This window comes from Babylonia areolata, chromosome 4, assembly GCF_041734735.1.
Source record: "Babylonia areolata isolate BAREFJ2019XMU chromosome 4, ASM4173473v1, whole genome shotgun sequence".
NCBI lineage: Eukaryota > Metazoa > Mollusca > Gastropoda > Neogastropoda > Buccinidae > Babylonia > Babylonia areolata.
In genome coordinates, this window is record NC_134879.1 from 19,111,336 (window position 1) to 19,133,735 (window position 22,400).

The 22,400-nt window shown below is 39.4% G+C and overlaps 2 protein-coding genes across 2 annotated transcripts; both read right to left on the minus strand.

Annotated features, from left to right (window-relative positions):
• Nucleotides 1–74: 74 nt before the first annotated feature.
• Nucleotides 75–14,608, minus strand: LOC143281593 (adenylyltransferase and sulfurtransferase MOCS3-like). Its single transcript, XM_076586832.1, has 12 exons — nt 14,440–14,608; nt 12,884–13,019; nt 12,221–12,313; nt 11,264–11,384; nt 10,332–10,407; nt 8,518–8,634; nt 6,643–6,751; nt 6,204–6,266; nt 3,872–4,035; nt 2,545–2,592; nt 1,825–1,924; nt 75–1,193 (listed from the first exon to the last, which is right to left on the minus strand). The coding sequence occupies exons 1-12, from the start codon at nt 14,524–14,526 to the stop codon at nt 934–936; spliced, it is 1,374 nt and encodes a 457-aa protein (XP_076442947.1). The 5' UTR covers nt 14,527–14,608; the 3' UTR covers nt 75–933.
• A 2,076-nt stretch (nt 14,609–16,684) lies between these two features.
• On the minus strand, nt 16,685–19,993 carry LOC143281594 (uncharacterized). The gene is made up of 2 exons (XM_076586833.1): nt 19,693–19,993; nt 16,685–18,718 (listed from the first exon to the last, which is right to left on the minus strand). The coding sequence occupies exons 1-2, from the start codon at nt 19,969–19,971 to the stop codon at nt 18,605–18,607; spliced, it is 393 nt and encodes a 130-aa protein (XP_076442948.1). The 5' UTR covers nt 19,972–19,993; the 3' UTR covers nt 16,685–18,604.
• Nucleotides 19,994–22,400: the final 2,407 nt, after the last annotated feature.

Genomic DNA, 22,400 nt, shown 5'->3' on the forward strand with positions numbered 1-22,400 from the left:
TATTGGCCTGAGTAGCCCCTGCTAATACTAACCAGTGCTTCCCCCCCACACACCCCCGCCCCGCCCCACTTCCTCAAGACATCTGTTGATATATCAGGCTGGGGCAACAGCAAGCCAAAAGGACGACAGGTGTCTGCCACTCACAACTACCATTTACTTGGTCTATTTTCCAGTTTAAATCCTCAGTCATGGAAAACACACAGTTATAAAATACACACAGTCATAAAAATAATCACAATGAAAGCTGTAGCATCCCATTTCATGACCCATAACATCACACTAAGTAATGCAGTTCTTGTTCACTGGAGTTTGATACTTGACTCCTGGAATGGCTGTCAAACAATTTCAGTTTCTACAAACAATCTTATTATTTTACACATATAAAATTTCTGCATCCAAGCTTGATTGCAAAAAACAATGTCCACTATTCAAGCTTACTTTAAAACACAAGTGTACAAGGTTTCCACATCCAAGCTTGTTTGAAATACTGTGTAGTTATGAGATAAACAAATCAGTCTGTAATGCTAAATGTACATAGCACTAAATCTTATACGGAGACAGCACTTTCACACCAATCATTCACATGCATGTGCAACTCTGAAGAAAATGGATGAAAGACCAAACTTTTAAAAAAAACAAAAAAACCACACATAGACAGAAAGCTAAACTAAAGATAGAAAAAGGGAGGGAGGATGTGTTTTAGAAAGAGTTAGGCCTTAAGGCCAGACAGACATGAAAGAGCTCAGTGGAGAGATTTGACAAAGCAATAGAGGGAGCGTGTTCCAAGTGGAAGGTCTAGAGAAAGAGCAGCAGTCTTTTGTGGAGTGTTTGAATTTGAGAAGGCAACAGAAGTGGATCTGAAGCTGACTGTAGAGAGCGAAATGGTAGTGTGAAGGTGACGGCAGCCCACAGAGATGGGCAGGGGCAGATCTATCAGTACACAGGGAACGTAGGGTCAACATCTCTTGACCAGGCATGGAGACCTCCACGTACATCTCTGAAGGTGAGATCAGATGTCACTTTCTGAAGCAGCTGCACAGCCAGCTGAGAATCATTGCCTCGGCGACACACCACAACCACAGGCATAGGGTCAGCTGGACTGTTAGATGATGACGACAATGATGATGATGCAAACTGCTTGATCTGTTCCACTTGTGCTGAGGGATCTCTCTTCACTGCATCAAACGGAATGTCTGGGATTTGTCAAGGATGCAAAATACAAGAATACTTTCTAATGTCAGAAAGAGAGCATGTTGAATCAAGGTGACACGCACACACACACACACAAGAAAAAGAATCATAGCGTATTCAGCATTACTGATCATGAAAAGTATACATCTTTAATTCATGATTTGTCCTGCACTTTGCACAAGTGGAGTAGGATTTAGTTACTCATTAGTTTGTACTTTTGAAACATTTAAATATGTATGTTCCACCTCATACATTATCAGACAAGAAGAAACCTGTAACACACACCTTTTTTTTTTAATGTCAAGGATGATTCATCATTTGAACAATTTTTTCTCTACATAAAATTTTTAATACATTAAGCTCAATATACAGTAAGTTATATACAAGTGAGTAACCCCCTCACACACACACATCTTCCTGCACTTCTCCCACCCTGTCCTCTCCCACCAAAAAGCACATGACAAGTGTCACAGACATTATATCAACACTCAACACACAAAAAATTAATTACTATATACAATTGAAGTAACCAACCTGTCTAACCCTAATCCTCTCCCCCCCACCTCCCCCCCAAAAAAAAACACACACACACACAAAAAAAAATCAGGGAACATTTTTCTGAGGAAAGGATACTGAGGGCAGGGTGAGGCAGGCAGCAGATGTCCATCTCTACAGGCTGTCGGACATCCACCAGTACATGCCTTGATCCCTCCTCCACTAACTGCCGGTAGTCCTGAAACAACACCACACAACACTGTGTACCCTGTCAGTATACGAAACAACACTGTGTACCCTATCAGTACACCACACAACACTGTACCCTATCGGTACACCACACAGCAATGTGCACCCTATCAGTGCATCACACAACACTGTAACCTATCGGTACACCACACAACACTGTGCACCCTATCAGTACACCACACAACTGAGGATATTGCGAACATTGCAGAGGATAAAGCCAACAACTAAAAAACAAAACAAAAAAACCACAGTGATAATAAACTGAACATGCCTTCTGCAGTGCAGAAATATCCTCATTTGGTACAAGGGAAGTAACTGGGTGTTACAGACAAATCAGTACTTTGGGTACTCTGACTATTGTGTGTTCACTATAACAGTACATTGCAAAACAAATATTTAAAGGAAGTATTCTTTAAACAAAGATAATGATTCAATAAAAAAAATAAGGACTGTATTCGCTGTAAAGCACTGCTTTATCTCTTCTTTTTTTTTCCCCATCTTAGTAGGTTTGTGTGTGTGTATCTGAGTGTGTGTGTTGTAGATAAATGATTCCACATACACATCAACAGTCATACAGTCATTGCAAAGACTTGCTCAGTGTTCACCTACCTTTGCCGATATGCGACTGGAAGCTGCCAGTACTTTCTTCTCCTGATCCTGACAAAATGAACACAAAAACAAAAAGATTTTGTCAGCCACAAAAGTTTTTTCTCCTCAAAATTCATGATTTCAATATTCAGTTTCTTGTGCTATGTAAGCCACGCACATTTCCCCCCTAAAAATCCATGATCTGAAATTTCCATTTCTTTTTCAAAATGAAATCTAAAAAAAAAAAAGGGTACACTGCTAAATAAGCATGGCTGAAGGTATTGTATTGTGTTTTAAGTGAAAATTTATTCATTTTGGTTTGAAAAAACAGTGAAACAGGTAGAAGTAAACAATTCAGTACAGCAACTTGGATGGGAAGTTCAGAATTAAATTTTATTTGTGTCAAGTAAATAAGTCCATTCCTATGGACCACAGGTGAGAAAACTGGTCTCAAGGGCCAGTCCTGTCCTGACAATGGACTCAGAGTAAGGAAACTGGTCTCAAGGGCCAGTCCTGTCCTGACAATGGACCCAGAGTAAGGAAACTGGTCTCAAGGGCCAGTCCTGTCCTGACAATGGGCCCAGAGTAAGGAAACTGGTCTCAAGAGCCAGTCCTGTCCTGACAATGGACTCAGAGTAAGGAAACTGGTCTCAAGGGCCAGTCCTGTCCTGACAATGGACCCAGAGTAAGGAAACTGGTCTCAAGGACAAGTCCTGTCCTGACAATGGACCCAGAGTAAGGAAACTGGTCTCAAGGACAAGTCCTGTCCTATGGACCCAGAGTAAGGAAACTGGTCTCAAGGGCCAGTCCTGTCCTGACAATGGACCCAGAGTAAGGAAACTGGTCTCAAGGGCCAGTCCTGTCCTGACAATGGACCCAGAGTAAGGAAACTGGTCTCAAGGGCCAGTCCTATCCCTGAATCAAGTAGCACTAGTGGAGAAGTGGCCACGTGGTAAAGCATCTGATAAGGAAGTGAGTGTCAATGAGTTCCAGTCCGAAACACACACCTGCATTTTTACCCCACCTTCACTTCATCTTGGATGGTGGTCTGGGTGTTTTGTCTTTCAGATGAAACGATAAACCAAGGTCCCATCTGCAAAATGCACTCAGCGCATGTAAAAGAACCTACTGCAACAAAAGAGTTGTCTGTGGCAAAATTCTGCATAAAAATCCACTTTGATAGCAAAACAAATACACTTCCACTCAGAAAAAAAGGGGTGATGCTGCACTGTGGTGATGCACTCTCTGTAAGGACAACAGCGATTTTACACAAAGAAATCTGTTGTGACAAAAAGTTATACAACAGTATATTTTTTTTGGTTTTATTTTATCAAGAGAGAGAACTGACCTTGTCTGTAGCTCGGGCCCCACAGAACTGTTCGTAATCGATGAGCTGCGTGATGGTGGGGTTTTCCCCACACACTGGGCAAGACGGCTGTCGGCGCCGAAGTTTGATTGTTCGGGTTGTGCAGTCAACTGCGTCAAACAACATGAGGCGCTCGCTGAGACAGGCTGTGTGGTCTGTTAAGGTACAGGCTGTGAAACACGCTGACACATGGATTTCCTGAGGAATCAGCTATGAAGCTGGCACACCGATGACCTGGGACACCAGCCATGAAACTGATGTAATACTGATGACCCGTCTCTGACATTACATTTTTAAACTTCAACGCATGTCGTGGGTGTAGTAGGGCTATTTATTTTCTTTACAAGTAACAGAAAATAATATTTTGTGAGATTAATTCATTTCCTGTATGCCTCAAATTCTATACAGAATTGTTTTCACACATTTTCTATTATCTCAACTGATTAGTAACTAAATGCATCTTGGAAGTAGCAACTCGCAACTCCAAATTTGTGGACCTCACAGACCCATACTTCATGCAGAACAAAGTACATCAACACAAAAATGTGCACTGTTTACTTACCCCCACTTGTTAACTCGGCCTCAAATACAACCAGTTTTTTACGCCCATGAAAACAGCCTTGGTACGTGTTTATCTCCCCAAAAAACATGGGTCTCACAGACCCACAATGTACAGACTGGGGAGCACTGCTGCTAAATCGACTGGTGAGTATGGGTCTGGCAGGCCCACACAAGGGGTACTGCTGAAATGCTTCATTAAAAGGAAATTTTCTATCTAAAATTACGTTTAAATAACATACTTAACCGTGACCCAACTAGTGCAGACTCCGGCAGGGGTCTGACATTCCTGTCCTGTGCAAACTACTATCCGCCTATGCGGAGAAAACGAGAGTACTACCGCCGATAACCTCCCGGAAGTAGGTAACATCCCCTTTGTCCCCCTGGCTAGCGCCCTAATTTTCCAGCAGCCATCTCAACACCTGTTCCTGTGCACTTCAAACGGCTAAGTTTTTTTCGCATTTTCTATCTGTCTATCGATTCTTTGGCGTTTCTGTTTTGTGTCCAATTATGTCTTCAAACAGGTCGCACAATTATGTAGCTCGATTGGGGGGAGATGGGTGGCAGAATGGTCCAGAGGCTTATCTGCCAACACAGTGTTTGTGAGGGTCTGGGTTTAATTCCTGCAAACTCCCTTTCTCCAAAGTTTGATGGATAATCAATCTGAGCATCTAGTCATACAGATGAAATGATAAACCGAGGTCCCATGTGCAGCACGCACTTGGTGCACTGACAAACCCATAGCAATAAAAGTGTTGTCCTCTGGCAAAATTCTGTAGAAAAAATCCACTCTGATAGGTACACAAATATATATGCATGCACTCAAGGCCTGACTGAGCATGTTGGGTTATGCTGCTGGTTAGCATCTGTCTAGCAGATGTGGTGTAGCATATATGGATTTGTCTGAACGCAGTGACGCCTCCTTGAGAAATAGAAACTGCTTCTTTAGCAAGTACAGGCCTGAAAGACCACGACACAGGAACAAGCAGGTAAATAACAAAGTACAGTGTAGGTTGACAGATAGATGTTGTACTTTTAATGACCTGGTGCGAGTTGCATTGCTTGGTTCTAACTTTTTGACAGTTACACGTGACTAAATGCCTACGTTGACTGAACTATGCCATTGGTCAGTTCTATACCATGCACACTTAGTAGCGTGTTATGACCATACCAGGCTCTTCCATCCGAGCAATGCAACTGGGGCCTGGTGCCTTTGTCGCGTGTCAATGAGGTGTCTTCACCTTTTTAACCCAGTGTTGATCATATCTCCTTTGCCTTCCAAGATCAGTGCAAGAGGTTTTTAGCATCCACTCCACAGAGCTCACAATCATTGCACCAGATGTCTGTACACCATGCAGACTTCTCTGATATTAAAATTGTTCTTTGCAGTTTACATACCATACTGAACAGTTCTGGTAAAATTCACCAAAAAAATGGTTTCTAAATTCTTCCAGATAATAGGGTTTATGTGTAAGTCATTTCTTAAGTAAATCACTTGATAAGACTTTCTTTTTCCTTTGGATCCATTTTATAATGACATCAACGATACCGAATGTAACTTTCTAAATTGTTCACCTTGTTGCAGGTTTTTTGTTGGTTTTTGTTGCTGTTTTTTAAGAAATAATCACCACACCTATTTGTTTTTATCTCTTATGATCTTCACACTTAGCCATTCCAATAAATGCATCTGAATATACACTTGAAACAGGAAAGACGTCTCTCCACAAATTGTCATCAAAACTTCAAACAAGGATACTTCCAATTCCTGCAGCTATTTTGATGGCTTCCAGGGCCTGGTAACAGCCAATGATGCCTGGAACTGTAAACACAAAATAATACAATTATATTCCTTATCTTTCTCTCTCTCTGTATATCTATCTATTGATCTAAATATCTCTGTGTGTGTGTGTGTGTGTGTGTGTATATATATATATATATATATATATATATATATGTTGTTGTTTTTTAATCTATAAAAATCATTCATAGACAGATATTTAGATTGATAAATAGATATACAGATAGAGATATATAACCACATATACATACTCATGCATGTAAGGGGAAAAAACATGCATACAGTACACACACTCCCATACAAACACGCACACACACATCATACTACACACTTTCAACACACAAACAAAACAAAACAAAAGACACTCACGAAATAAACAGCTTGCACACACACATACCCACTCCCAACACGCCCCCGTCAGAGCAGTTGGTGACAGTTTCTGGAGGCGGAGGCCTTGGGTACAGGCACCGATAGCAGGGGCCTCCTTTGTAGTGGTACGCTGTCAGCTGCGAGACACACACTGCATCATGTGCTTGTCAGAAACCAGCGGTGAGCATGTACTAATGTGTGTATTCTGTACATGGCCTTTCGTTTGTATTTTTCAAACGTGAACACATATTTACGTATCCGTTACTTGTCATTGAAGAGAAAAAAGAAAGATAGCAGTACTTCTGAGCAGTATATAAAACCTGACAGTGATTATTGCAGTAGATTATAACGGCAGTGTGGAGACTTTTCCAATCTCCCAGGTCAACATATGCAGACTTACCAGCACCTGAACCCCCTCCCATGCGGAGCATCAAATGCGCATATTCAAGATCTCGTAATCCATGTCAGCGTTCAGTGAGTTATAGAAACAAAAATAAACCAAGCATGCACTCCCCCGGATATGAAGTATGATTACCCTAACAACAGGGTTAAAGAGGTCACACACATGAAACTCCACTCATACACGCCAGTAAACATGCAACCCATGGAAACAAAAATAAAGATAAAAAATCAAGTCCTGCATTTAAATATACACATGCATACATGATAAACACCCACTATATTTTTGCATGAGGCCTTGATCATCTAAAAAATATTCTATATACATTAGTTTACAGAACTAGCCACATGTACAAACATTAAATTTTATGAGTTTAGGTTTTTAATGTGAACTGCTACACATGTAGGGTAGGTATGCCTGACTGCGAACAGTCCATTCGAAGCGACCAGCTCAACATGTGTACTGTAAAGATAACATGTCGTACAATAGCCAATCGTAGTTCTTTTATTTTTTAAAGCTTTCTCCAACAGCTTGCACCAGGAAACGTTTGTCTGCTCATTCTTTTCAACGTTTTGTTGACATCTGAAATAGCAGGGGCGCTTGAAGGTAAATGCAAATGGGCAAGTCTAATTGCGAACGATGGCTTTGGGTACATGTTGACAATTAAAACAGAAGCAGGTCTTTAACTCATTAGACATAACATGTTATTGGAACATCGCACCAGACTGTTGTATTGTTGGTTTTGATCACACATGCACACAGGCAGACATTTTAACACACACACCCCACACTGCACACAAACACACCCTTTTGAGAGAGCTCAGTAATTGTGCAGCATTGTTCGCAAATAAACTCATGTCAAAATATCCTATGGTCTAACTGCAAACAACACTATTTTGCAGATTCCTGTCAAAACTGACATTCTGATCTGTCACCAGTATGCTTTCTTGAATGCTCCCAGCAATGGTAATGCGCATTCAACAAATCCGATCAAATCAACTATTTCAAACTATTTCAAACTGTGTCCGACAACTTTCTTCCCTTGATTTTAGGATTTTGAGAGCACATTTGTAACTTTGGTCAGCAGTGGTGCGCTAAGAGAAGAAAGAGCGCTGAAATAGCCAGAAATAACATATGTTTGACTGGTTCTTGGAAATGGATATTCATTAATGTATTATGAAAAGGTCGAAGCAGACGTTAAATTGTGAACTCCAACCGTTAAGAACACTCTGAAGTGGGGCGGTATACGAATCGTTCACAATTACACGAGGTTCGCAATTACCCATACCGACCCTACACATTTTCTACTGAAACAATTCCACAAATTTTAGTACAGTGGGATTATCTTTAATTCCTCTTAAATTAGAGCTATGTATGTGTGTGAATGACTGGTGTGTCAGTACTTTGAATTGTCTCTGCACAAGATTCAGTGCTATATAAATACTTTTTAATCATTACTTAATTTTTTATATGCACTTATCTTCCTGTACACCTGTTGCTCACCTGTCCCTCAAAGCGCAGTGCACTGCCAGACACCAGCGGTTTACCTGACAATACACACGCATCATTCAGCAGGTACCGAGTTGCCACGTTGTCTGTTGCGTCCAACACAATGTCATAAATGGGTAGGGTCAAGGTCAAACAAAAAATTTAGCTTGAAATGACTATGTCCAGTTACAATTCAAACATAATCCAGCACATCAAAAAAACGCAAACAAACCTTCCACTCAAGATCTGAACCATGATTATATGGTGCAAAAATTTGGGTTATCATCCAAGTGGTTAAATGGATATGTTGATCTGGTGTCTTCAAACATGTGGGATGTTCAATCAAAAATCTGAATCCTACCTGAAGTCATTTACAAAGCTGACTTCACCTTTAATTTACTGGAAAACAAACTGTCTGGCAGCACTTGATGACATGAAAAAAGCTGTACTACGGTTTAACTCCTAGGCTGCCTATATGACGAGATAACTCGTCATGGCAAGCATGTATGCTTCGCTGCCACAATGATGAGATAACTCGTCACCGAAATATTCTGACTTTTCCCTGGTTTGCATTCACTTCGTTGACAAATATAGTGGTAGCTTTAGCCTGGGGAATCTTTCTGGATTCTATTCATAGCTAGAAACCCCATCTACGTCAAGAAGCAGTCCTTTATTTGAATGTTTTGGTTGGGTCACTGTCCCAGTGTTTGCCTGACTTCTCTCCTCGCTTACTCAACAAAATGTCGGACTGAAGCCGTGCTCAAGACATGCGATCGTGACGAACTAAATCAACCAAGATTTCTTTTTTTAGCTAATGCTCAGAAACAATTGAAGCGTAAATTTGCAGGAGAAGACAGTGATGAACATTTATAGGATGATTTGATAGAAAATAAAGGGACTAATCAAGAGAGTGGCCAAGATGTGACTATCAGTGAGTGATGCCGGCTGTACAGATGTTAGCAGACGACAGAACATGACCGAATTATTAGCAGGAAACAGTGTGAGCGATATTCTTGGCACTCAGCCAATGCGGTCTGATGAGAACTGGATCAAGTGACCGTGTGAGAGGGGTGAAGACTGAGGGGGCGTGGCCTGACATCCATATTATCGCTTGGAGAAGTCACAATGCATTGTGTATCTATCTCTGAAAAAAAATATGTATATATTGCGGTTGTTCTAGTATGGTTTTGTGTTTGCAGATATCCATTTGTCCAGAAAATATGATATTTTTGTGCAAATTACCTGACTAATGTTTGTAATGAACAAGTTGAAAATGTGACAAAAAACAAAACACTGATTTCAAAACAACAGCATGTCACTAAAAATATATAAAATGGGAAAACAGCATGTGTTTTGTATTCTTTATTCATTTACCTTTCTGAAAATATATACTTTTATGCGTCTTTCTCCAATAACAAAGAGCACAGAATTTTTGGAAAATTTATACCTGTTTTTTTGTGAAAAAACCCTGGCAAATAGATTTCACTTAAAATTTATTTTCCTGGCAGCGAAAGGGTTAAGAAACTGATCTTTAAGTCATAACTTCCGAAGTTATAAAGACAGCTGAACATAAACACGAGGGTTTCTGACACTGACCTTTAACCTTTTAAGTTATTACTACTGATTTGTAAAGTCCTGTTAAACAAATATTTCAATTCACGAGGAGGCAAGGCACTGATGACAATGTTGGTTCCAAATCATGTCAAACTGCATAGACACTGATAAACGAATCTAGACAATCAAAAGAAGTATTCTAAGCCTGTAATGTCTCTTTCCCAAGTGACTGCCAACACATACACATGGACAGATGTACCCACACAAAAAGGATACTCTCTAATGATGGACAGGGCATTTTCTCTGTTCAGCTGTACTGTGTGCGTAATAACCTTTAGACCTGAATTGAGACTGAAAAAGATAACAAACAACAAAAAACAAATCAGCATTAATATGAATCAGGACAAAAACATCTTCTGCTTTATACAGAAGTTATTCTGAACAGGAGAGGGGGGGCCGGGGGTGGTGGGGTGGCAGGGGGGCAGGGTCAGGGGGGGGGAGGAGCATAAAAATCACTTTTGCAAATAAGCAGGCCTGTATATGGATATCAAACACATGCACACAAATCTGTATTTTAAAATGTCTGTTGAAAGTGAAAATTACTGGGCAAAATTACAGTTGTTTTCAACTTTTCAATCTTCTATATGCATCTGATGGTGGCTTTTGTACAATTTCCCTGAAACAAAACTGCTTTGCTGGAATCAACTTTTCAATCTTCTGTATGCCTCTGATGGTGACTATTGTCCTATTTCCCATGAATTGTGATTGTTTTGCTCTGGGACTGGTTGTACACCACAATCTCCTAAGCTGTTTTGTTTTGTCAGAAAAAAACAACTGGCAGCACAGAAACTGAGTAATCGCTCAAGCTAAAATGGAGCAACTGATTTCCTTTTTCATAAAATTCCTGCCTCAGATCGTCATCTAGACACCCAGGCAACATGTTCTTTGTTTTGTTTTTTTTTAGTCTTTTGATGGAACTGAGACTGGATTTCCTGTCACCCTCACTGTCAACATGCGTGCGTCCAAAATGAACAGATGACCAGTCTACTCAACTAAGTTACATAAAGCCTGTATACTGTGTACACTATCTAGAGATAATGTTAACATCAGAATTTATGTGTTTCCTCATACATACACAACAATACCATTATGATAACACCCACATATTTAAACAAGTACAATGAAACACATTTAAACAAGTACACACTTTCTGCATGAGATTGCCACAGAGTCTGCCTTGGACACACCCACTCGATGCTCTGTGTGAAGGATTTGCCGATGAAGGTTGCTGACTTCAACATCGTCGTAGTCCACAACACCCAAAGTTCCTGCACGAATTCATGAATGCTGTTTAAATTATAACAAACATAAATAAAGCAAATAAAATCTGAATCATGTCCTGCCGCAAATACCTGCACTTCACAAATATTTGAACAGAATCTAATTGATAGCCTTACTTTCATCACCTGATAGAATTGTAATTCTTACATGTGAACGCATAATACATTTTCAAGAATGTTGAACTGAAGTGCTTTAATACTGATGCAGATCCATTTATTCAGTTATGAACCAATGAATAATAAATTAGAAACAACATAAATTAGGCCATTCAGAAACTACTTCTTCTTCATTTGTGGGCTGTAACTCCCAGGTTCACTCGTATGTACATGAGTGGGCTTTTAATTTGTATGTGTATGACCATTTTTACCCTGCCTTGTAAGCAACCATACTCCGTTTTCCTGGCTGTGCATGCTGGGTATGTTCTTGTTTCCATAACCCACTGAAAGCTGACATGGATTACAGGATCTTTAACATGCGTATTTGATCTTCTGCTTGGGGGTTCAGGCACAAGCAGGTCTGCACATATTTACGTTGACCTGGGAGATTGGAAAAAATCTCCACACTTCACCCACCTGGCACCATACTAAGATTCAAACCCAGGACCCTCAGATTGAAAGTCCAATGCTTTAACCTCTCGGCTATTGTGCCCATGTGACTGATTTATTTTTTTCTGATTTAAAACCTTTCAGCCTTCACCTTGTTAAAATTACTTGGTCTGGAATAATGAAACAAGTAAAACATGGGATGACACGGGTTAAATCAAACAAACTGCAAGGAATGGGTTAAACAAGAGCAAAAAAACCCCAAAAAACCTTTGACATACCGATGCCTGCTGCAGCCAGATAGATAGCAGCTGGACATCCAAGCCCTCCAGCCCCAACAATAAGGATCTTGCTGGACAGTAACTTCTGCTGACCTGTTCACACACACACACACACATACACACACACAGACAAACGTTTACACGCAAACACACACACCACATTTTTTTTTTTTTTACTTGCATACTTGTGCAAACATCTAACTACCTTTACTGGGACTGTAACACATCAAGTCTGTGTGTTGATCTGTGGAGTTTTGTTGTTGTTGTAGTTGTTTTCAAAGCTAATAAGGTGTATCATAAATAAAAGAATCAGTCCGCACATTTTGATGCCTCTTTGAAACTGAAACTGATCTGTTTGAGTGGCATGTGGTAATCCCATTGAGAAGTCACAGAAGAGAAGATGAAAGTAGCAGCTCAGTACAATAATACCACCCTGAGAGTAATACATCTGGTATACTGGTGCTTTGCATAAAACAGGAATGAGGAAGGTCTACGCTGACTTCTGCACTGGTGACTCATGATAAAGCATGTACAATTAAGAAAAGGTTTGTCAATTTTTTTCCCTTAAAAACAAGGGGTAAGCGAATGTAAAGCAGTTGTGTTTAAAAAAAAAATCACAAAATAAAAAAAAGTGGTAGCGGTTTCCTTGACTGTGATCATTACCTTTGACTCCAAGTTCTGGCAAGATGAGCTGTCGGCTGTAACGTCCAATCTGCTCACTGGTCAGTTTCTTTTCCTCAGATTCCATGCTCACTGTTTGAACTGCATCTCCACAGCCATTCTCTATTAATGATTTCTCCTGCAAACAGAGAGAGATGAAAACACTTTGTAACATAGAATTAATCCCATCTGTTCAGGGAAGGACGTTTATGAATGGATGCTGTGAATTGTGTGATGATAAATAGGTGTGCATTAAATGTGAGGCAAAAAGAAAGAATGCATGTTTATGACTGGACTTGTCTGAGAAACAAGACGTGTGTGTGTGTGTGTTTTTGTGTGTGTGTGTGTGTGTGTGTATGAAAGAGAGAGAAAAAAAATTGCGGCCAACAGTAAAACTTTACATGTAAATGAAAATGCCAACACATTTAATCTGCAGAGAAGACATGCACTGAAGGACAAAAACAGTACTGACATGAAATAAAATATGAGGAAAGAAAAAGAAAGTAGCAGCTTAGAAGGATAATGGAAAGATTAAGTAAGACTTTCCTGAGAGCTGAAGTTTGATCATAGTTCTACCTGTAGAGTGCCTGAAAGAATTACAGTTAAGTGTGTAATCCAGCTGCTGGACAGTTAGCCTCGAACAGCATATCTATCTATCTATATTTATATAGACTTTTTTTGTAACCTGGCTGTCTGGCTCCATGACTAAGCTATAACTATGGTCAGTAGGGAGCACTGTAGGTGGTATCCTAAGTATGTTAAATCAGAACAGGCACTACTGAACACCACTGAAGTGACCCAGCAGCAGTGCAGAGTGTCCTCTGGTGTGCAGCCTCCCAATGACCAAACATTGATAGTTCTCGGTGGACTGCTGCTGCTGGGACCACAACAGACAAACTGAGGTGTGAAGAAACAATGTCAGACGTGAATTGTATTGTTTGGTGCAGTTTTCCCAAGGTTCATTCCAATGACTTGGAAAAAAATGCTACAGCTGTGTCCAGCACATTTCAATTATTGTGTCATCAACAAGGTCAAAACCAAGTTACTGTCATAGTAATGAAAAGGTGAGGCAAAGCAAGCAAAAGTACTGCAGAAGTATGCCCTCATCCAATCATGATAAAATTAATTAAATTTTTTTTTTTTAAATAAATAAATTTTAAAAAAAAAAATATATATATACATATGCACTCACTCATCTATGATAAAAGTTTTCATTACTCATCCAAGCAAGGTGAGAAGACGAACATGCAAAACCAAGAGTTTCGATGATAACTCAGTAACCTACTATCATGGGTAAACATCAGGTGCTCTGGACGTTCAGAGAATGGGTTGTTCACCAGCCAAGCAAGGCACGAACTGACGAGTTCGCAGTTCGTTATTTTGAAGTTGCCCCCTTCTAATAATGTAGATCCCACAGAGTTATCAATAGATTTCATCGTATAAAAAAAAGATTATCTTTAACTAAAAGTCGGTGGATAGAAATAGTCAGCACGGCGTTGTTGAGTGTGTCAGATAGAAAGAAAACAAAATGACAATGCACTCAATGACAATGCGTTTACCATTTCATTCAGTTTCTTTTTCAGCAGCAAGAGCTCCTTTTCCTTTTTCTGAATTTCAGTTTTCAGTGAATCCAGTTCTGATGCCATATTTCAATTGAACAACGCTGGTCAAACACAAGTGCCTGTGAATTTCATCAACTTGTCGAGCTCGGCCCATGCGTGTGTCCCACGTTTGTTTTTGTGTTCCCCAACACAGAAGAGTGAGACTGATGTGAGAATTATCTGCCGATATCTACTTTCACTTTTTATTTGAGAGGCGTTCCTGGAGATACGTTTTCCCGTCCAGTGCACCATGAAATTCTTCAATCTTTTCTGTCTTTCAGAACCTGTTACTCTCTGTGTCTGATTGTCTGTCTGCCTGTCTCTCTCCCAGCTTATAATACGACATATATTTCTCCATGATTGGGATTGCAAAGCATGTGTATCATAATCTGAATTTCACTGGTGATTTATTCAATAATCATAAGCAAGAAAACAACAACAACGAAACCAAAAAAAAACAACAACAAAAACACACAAAAAAACAAAAAAAACCAACAGTTGTTTGAAATATTCATGGGTGTCCAGTTGGACATAGTTGGGAAGATGATTTATTAACACAGTAAAATGACCAGGTCTAAAAACAATGCCCCTATGGAATTCTACCCTAGTCAGTACTCCTGTTTTTGATGAATATTCTGAACCTACACATTTGTTTTCTTCTTGTCAGAAATTTCTTGTCCAATTTCAAATTTTGCCATCAGTTCCATGTGCATCCATTTGCATTTGTGTACAAATGTGTGGCTGGAGTGGCGTATGTGAGGGTGTGAGAATCTCTGACTGTGGGTGCCTAATAATGGATTTTTTTTTTTAACTTTAAGCCATCACTTACCATAAGAAACTAACCGCAAAAAGCATCGTCCAGTTCCGTAATCATCAGACGAAAATGATAATAAAATCATCTTCTCAAACAATACACCATTTATATACCATAATAATACAGCCTAACAACGACTGTGTGCAAATTAGTAACCTGAATGATTGTGGTCTGTGTGCATACTTTGCCAAACATAATTATTTGGGTGTGCCATCCATTTCATTGCTTCAACAGTGCTCCATGAGAGGAAAGCTTTATCAACTGACCAATGACAGTTCTTATTATAGGGGGTAAAGTGCAAGGAAGGAGTTGCCAAAGCAGAATCAGTAAGGCATTGAACTTGTGATTCAGTGTTCTCTAGTGATCAGGGTTTGAGGTCCTGTTTCAGCATGATGTCATGTCCTTAGGAAAAACACTTTACTCCATATTTCCTCACATCACCCAGGTGCTAATGGGTTCGTGATTTAATTTGGGGAAGGATAAACAGTGAAAGGAGGGTACTTGGCCCTGCCTTCTTATATGGAGCCCTAGACACAATGGATATTAATTTGCTGCCCCAATGGCTATGAAAAGTTGTTGTACCTTTAACTTTTTTTTAACCCGAGGTGCAAGAAGAAGGTGGCTCCTTTGATGCTATTCATCTGGACTTCACAAATGCTTTTGAGACTGTTGTGTTGCCACATGAATGAGTATAATCAAATACCTAGCCATGTTCTTTTGTGAGAGAGTGCCCAGACAGGAAATGAAGATCAGGAGTTAATTTAAGCAAGGATTGGGATTATACTCCCTCCTCCACTAAACCTTGAGTACATGTGTGTGTCTGCGCTAGTATTTCAGATCAGAAAAAATCAAAATCCCATCTGACACAAGCACTTTGCACAGTAAGTAAAAAAACAAACATATGGTAACTAGTATGTTGTGTCTGGCAACATTTTGTAGAAAAATCCATTTTAACAAGGAAAAAAATATATATGAAGACAGGACACACACAGGCACAGACACACAGACAGAACACACACACACACACACACACACACACACACATCAAAAACAGAGACAAATAGATATATAAAGGACTTGCTTATGACATCAACACAAGGAACAAAGAATAGATGACTGAAAAGAAAGGACTTCAAAGCAAGGCAAAATTATAGCTGCAATACATTAAGGTACTGACTGCTGTCACAAAAAAGAAAAAGAAATAACAAATAAGGTGAAATCACTTCACTTGTCTTATTTTTGACATACTGCATTTTTCCTGAGAGAAAAAAATTAAAGAAATACACATGCCTGCATGATGTACACACACACACACACACACACACACACACACACACACACACACAATCTATTTACATACGTTAGCATGCAAAACAAATGACAGTTGCATAAGATATTATAAAACTTTATTCATCACAGCTCTCTTAATCATCAGACTAAAGACCCATATTTACCTGAATCTTTACAGATAAAAACATGATTTGGTTTCACATATCCACCAGCAAGCTGAAAGACAAACACCACACAGAATACAGTGGAAATATTGCCCATTGATATTGCATCACAAAAACATTTTACGCTATATACAGTTTGTCTTTTGAATGCATCAGCAATAACAATTTCGTCTAATCTAGATTGTTTATACTGTGCCTACATGTACCAAAATTATCTAATCTAGATTGGTTATAATATGCCTACAGGAACACAACAAGTTTACTATCATACTATCACTATAATATCTCACTTCAAATTCCAGCTGCTGATATTTTTACACATTTCATGAATCAATTCTACAATCTCTTAATTTATTGAGTTATGACAATTTCATCAATGCTAATTCAATATACAATATAATACTGTTGTTATGGACTCCAGGCACATTTATAGCAAATAAATATTTTTCCAAACATGGATCCTGATTCAATATACAGTACTAAGATATAAATATGAAAATATTACCACAATTTCATAATGAACAAAAGTGATGTGAAGGTTATATGAAAGAGCTTTAGACATGAGCTAGATACAAAGACCTATATCTAATTATCACAAAATCTAGAGAACAGAAGAAATATAGTTAGAACTAATTTAGAAGTCAACCTAATAATGTTCAAGAATGTCATTTCCTTGGACAGTGGAAGGTACAAAAACAGATGTTGCTTGCACTATTGAACATACATAGGTACTTGCCATCAGTTCAGCAGCAAACATTTTGTTCTTCCGCAAGTCAACAATTACTTGAGTGTTTATGATGGTTCTTTTCAGCAATACACAGTGTAAGTTGGTTACTGTTCTTGTTCCTCTTGTTACATAAAATAAAATAAAAACATCCTTGCAAATGATATACAACGCAAGTCTCTTGTTTGTCTTCTTGTCTGAAATGCAATTAAGTTAAACAAAAACTGTTTACAAAGATGTGAAAATATAGCGCTATGGTTTTCATCAGAATCACTCTTCCTCAATTCTGCTTTTTGCTATTCTATCATGAAAAGCTTCTTCTCATGGGAACAGTCAAACAGAGTAAAAACAGAGAAATATAGCTAGATTGAAAAGAAACAAATTAAGAGGGTGGTGAGAAAAGCCAAGAGAAAAACAGAGATATGCAGACAGGGAGACTAAGACCTGAGAATAAAAGAGACTGTACAGTTTCATTTCATTCAATCAGAATTGAAAGTGGCAAGAAGCGCAAGGAAGAAATAGATGAAGTTTGCAACAATGTGTATGTGAGCATGTACGTGATTGTGAATGCAGACATGTATACACACACATACATTAATGTGCACACAGGTTCATTAATGTGCACATGCTAACATTATGTGTACATACACAAAGTGTGTATACATCATGTAAATGCCTGCCTTTGTATGCCATCCAGTGTGTGCGTCCTCTTTGGGTCTGTAGGCATGCGTGAGCATGAGTCTAAGCATGTGTGTATCACAATGCACATGCTTACACATCTACATAAAGGCATAATATATGAGCTTATCTGCATGTGATGTGATGTGATGTGATGTGTGTGTGTGTGTGTGTGTGTGTGTGTGTGTGTGTGTGTGTGCTTATGATGGGAAAGGTATGAACAAATAATCTGTCCAAAAATTTCATTCTCTAAATCAAGAATTTCTGCCTGAAGGGCAAAGTGAAAACAGTCATATATTCAAATAAAGAAGTTCAAGAACAAAACCCCACATCATGGAAAACTTCACAGCATAGCCCACACGTCAATCAAGTCAGTGTTTATGGTTAACAAGCTCTTTTTTTGTAAAAGAATATCAACTTTCCAAAATTCGGTTACATAAACAAGCAGTTCTTTCACTTCTTTGTTGAAGACTTGCTGTCACGAGTTTTTTTCATCTCTGCAATTTCTGATATCATGAAATCCAGTGGGTTTTCTGGCTTCTGGAAGATGATGCTGGCTGTCATACTCTGCACACAGTTAGAACTAAAATTACACAAACATCTTATACACTTTAAAATTAGTAATGCATACACAGACACAGACACACACACAGACACACATACACATTGCAAACAAACACGTTTAAGTTTTATATATATGGAAACATTATATGGTTCCTACTTAAAATAATGTTACCATGGGTTATCTTATGGCATAATACCACTGAATGTTGATTTATTAATTCATTACAAAAACAACAGATTCAAGTTTTAGTTTCAAGGGGGTGTTAATGTGTGTAGATTGCAAAGAAGTTATAATCAAATTTAGCATTACTGTAGAAGGGAATAGCACAATGCTGCTGAAGGTCATTAAATTTTGGGGCAAAATTTTTCATTTTTTCTCTCCTCTGGTTGTATTTCTTTACACATGACTGATAATTTTGTGATGCAGTGACAGAAATATCAAACAATGAAGAAGTGCCAGAATTTCATGAACAGAAATCTTATCCGACAAAAAGCAATACAATACAAATCAATGTGTTTAAGTTGTGTGTCTTTGTCTTACCAAGATTAACTGTACTTGTTTGCTGTGTATATCTTTATATATGCATGACATCAAACAGAAGTGGTATTAAGTAAATTTACATACAAATATAACACATGCATACACTGTCCTTACAGATGAAAATTAAACAATTTAAAAAAAACAAAAAAAACATACATACAAATACACACATGCATACACTGTACTAACAAATGAAAACTAAACAAATTAAAACACACACACACACACACACACACACACACACACACACACACCACTTACAGCTAGCATATGAACAAAACACCACTGTAAACTAAACTGGCATGATCAGAATTTCGTCTAGTTTAGTGCTCTGTGCCAGCCTATCCCACAGTCATGTCAGTATGCCAGAACTATTGATTTTGCAGCACGAAAATCACGATAGCCATGAAGCTTATATACCACACTGATTCACAACCTGAAATATTTGCAAAATATTGTGCTGTTCAAGGTAGTTGATAGCCTTGTTGTAGGGATCTGGCATGGGTTCCTCGTAGTTGATGTCGTGTGCCAACACGGAGGGTGGAGGTGGTTGCTCCGTTGGTGGGTTGTCAGCCACTTCAGCCATTGTCTTGTGCAACTCGGATTTTGCAACCTGTATGGCTTCTGTTTCTTGCTTGTCAACAGCTTGTGAGCCAGCAGATTGATCCTCTGACTGCTGACGGTCCCCTTGCTCAGTTTGGCTTCCATCCATCATTGGGCTTTTGTGTTGACGAGGAACTAAGTAATGTTGGATTTATATCAGTAGTTACGCATTTTGGTTGCGTATTTTACTTCTACGTTGTGAAAAGATTTGAAAAAGTTAAAAGTCACTATATCATTCTGAACTGTGTGTAACACCGACTGTGCTTAGTTTAATGCATGCACACAATTAAGCCCTCTTATATTAAACAGTAAAAACAAACAAACAAACATTAACCAGAAGAAAATGTCTTTTCATGGAAATCTCAGCAATAAAGCTCTGCAAAGTTTTTCTGTTGAATTTAACATCGCCTTAAAAGATCAAGTTGTTCAGACACGGCTGGGGTCTTGGACACCTTGCCACACTCCCATTGAACTTTTAATTTCTCCGTAGGAGACATTGGTCAGGTTCATATCTCCTCTCCCCTTTCCCACTCCACACCCACCGGGCCCCCGCCGGGCCGGGCACTGACTCACGGCGGTCCCGGCTACCCCAGTTTTCTCCCAACCCGACCCTCCAGGCCACACACACACACACACACACACATGTGCACTTTTTTTTTTCTTTTTTAACCTGTGGTGCAGCATACATGGACCACTCTTTGGCGCCCCAGTTTTTCACGTATCCAGTTTAACAAATCCAGCAACCGTAGCGGCCCCACTGATGAACACACCGCAACCGGCTGCACATCCCAATAAACCTTCGTGGAGTTGTGCGGAGAGGATAGTCACAACTGTTCTTGGAAAAAAAGCTTTGTTTAAAACATTCTGACCTGGATGAAAAATACCTGAATTTTTTATGTAATGGGCACCAACTTGCTCTGGCTGTGGAACTAATCTAATGTGGTTGATACTGTTTGCAAGCCGTGACTTTGTGAGTGTGGTCTTGCGTCATCTGTATATTATGATGACTGAACAGACAGTATACTGAGCACCCGGCAGCGGAGTGAGTCAGATATATATATATATATATATATATATATATATATATATATATATAGGCCCACTATATATAGCAATCTACCGGCTCTCTCTCTATGTATATATATATATATCTAAAATAAATAAAACATAGTTGAAAACCAACACCTATTTTGTTAAATAAAAATTAAAAATCTAAATTTTCGATGCCGGCCATCCGACAGCTTGGTCACAGACAACACTTATAACAGGTGACGTTATGCTATTTACGTCATCTTTCTGACCTTACGTATGATGTCTTCTACTACGTAAAGTTATCATGTTCTAAATATTCCTTCAATTGTCTATGTACACATCACTCTTTTTCACTCTCTCTCTCTCTCTCTCTCTCTCTGTATCTCAGTGATCGTGTTTAACCACCACCACGACAAACCAGACTGGTAACTCCACGAATGAGTTCACAATGAAAACCCATGGATGTCGCTCAGTCAAGTTCAGTCCAACAAAAACTGTCCCAAGGTTACTTATCCAGAACAGTTCTCTTCTTTTCAGCTCCTCCACTTTGTTGACCTGCTCCAACGCTGTCACCTGTAAAAATCTTATTTCAAAATGTCTAGAAGATGATGAGGAATAAAAATGTGATTTGATTTGCCAGACTGACTCGACTGAGCTTGATTGCGGCCGGATTTCCGCTTTGTCAGTCAGCTTGGTGAACTAGCTGTTCGAAGTGCGCTCTCTCTTTCTTTTATTACTGAAACAAAAACTTACCTTTTTTTTTAATGGCTGTGTTTCGTTTGTGTTACATTGCAATTGCTTTCCTGTCACTGTCCAGTTTGTTGGTAATGTGTCAGTATGTGTTTATGGGGGTGGAAGTGTCGGGGGGAGGGGCCAGGGTGCCGGCGGGGGTGGGGTGGGGGCGAGATGGGGGGGGGGGGGAGGAGACGAGAGATTGCGGGGAGGAGGAGACGGCCAGTTGCACGCATGCTTAGCTTTTTAGCACACACACCTCCCCACCCCCACCCCCACCCCTCCTTTTCAAAGTTTTTCATTTCTTTTCTTTTCTTTTCAAACCACTGTCGGAACCGAATTTTAACGTATCCTGGACATATATATATATATATATGTATATATCCCTTATTGAAACCGACCCACCATTTGAACCATAAATATCACCGGCCCATGATGAAGTAACTGCAGCGGCAACTAACGCCGACTATGTTCAAAGACAACGAAACGGTAAGCTGTATCAAGCCTTACACTGACCTTCCGAAATGATAACTCATTGTCAGTGTCATGCTTTTTATAGCTCACGTGGGCATGCACTTTCTCGCTGATTTGTTTGTTTGTTTTATATGGCCGGAACATCTGTGTTTAATAATTGTGAGAAAGCGGGGAGGGGAACGTGGGTTGGGATCGAGGGGCAGAGGGTGCAGATCAGATGAGGGCGATTGCGCTTGAGTAGAACAGCAGACCATCCCGTCGATAGAAAAAGAGTGGGGGTAAGGGGTGAGAGACGGAGAGACA

Bases quoted from the DNA above. Each gene is read 5' to 3' on its own strand.
- LOC143281594 (XM_076586833.1), bottom strand. From the start codon at position 19,971: ATGATGGATGGAAGCCAAACTGAGCAAGGGGACCGTCAGCAGTCAGAG. The intron at 18,719-19,692 runs GTTGTGAATCAG...AACTGTGTGCAG, and splicing joins ATATTTTGCAAATATTTCAG to AGTATGACAGCCAGCATCAT.
- LOC143281593 (XM_076586832.1), bottom strand. From the start codon at position 14,526: ATGGCATCAGAACTGGATTCACTGAAAACTGAAATTCAGAAAAAGGAA. The intron at 12,314-12,883 runs GTAATGATCACA...GTGTGTGAACAG, and splicing joins GCCAGAACTTGGAGTCAAAG to GTCAGCAGAAGTTACTGTCC. The intron at 6,752-8,517 runs GTGAGCAACAGG...TGTGTCTCGCAG, and splicing joins CACTGCGCTTTGAGGGACAG to CTGACAGCGTACCACTACAA.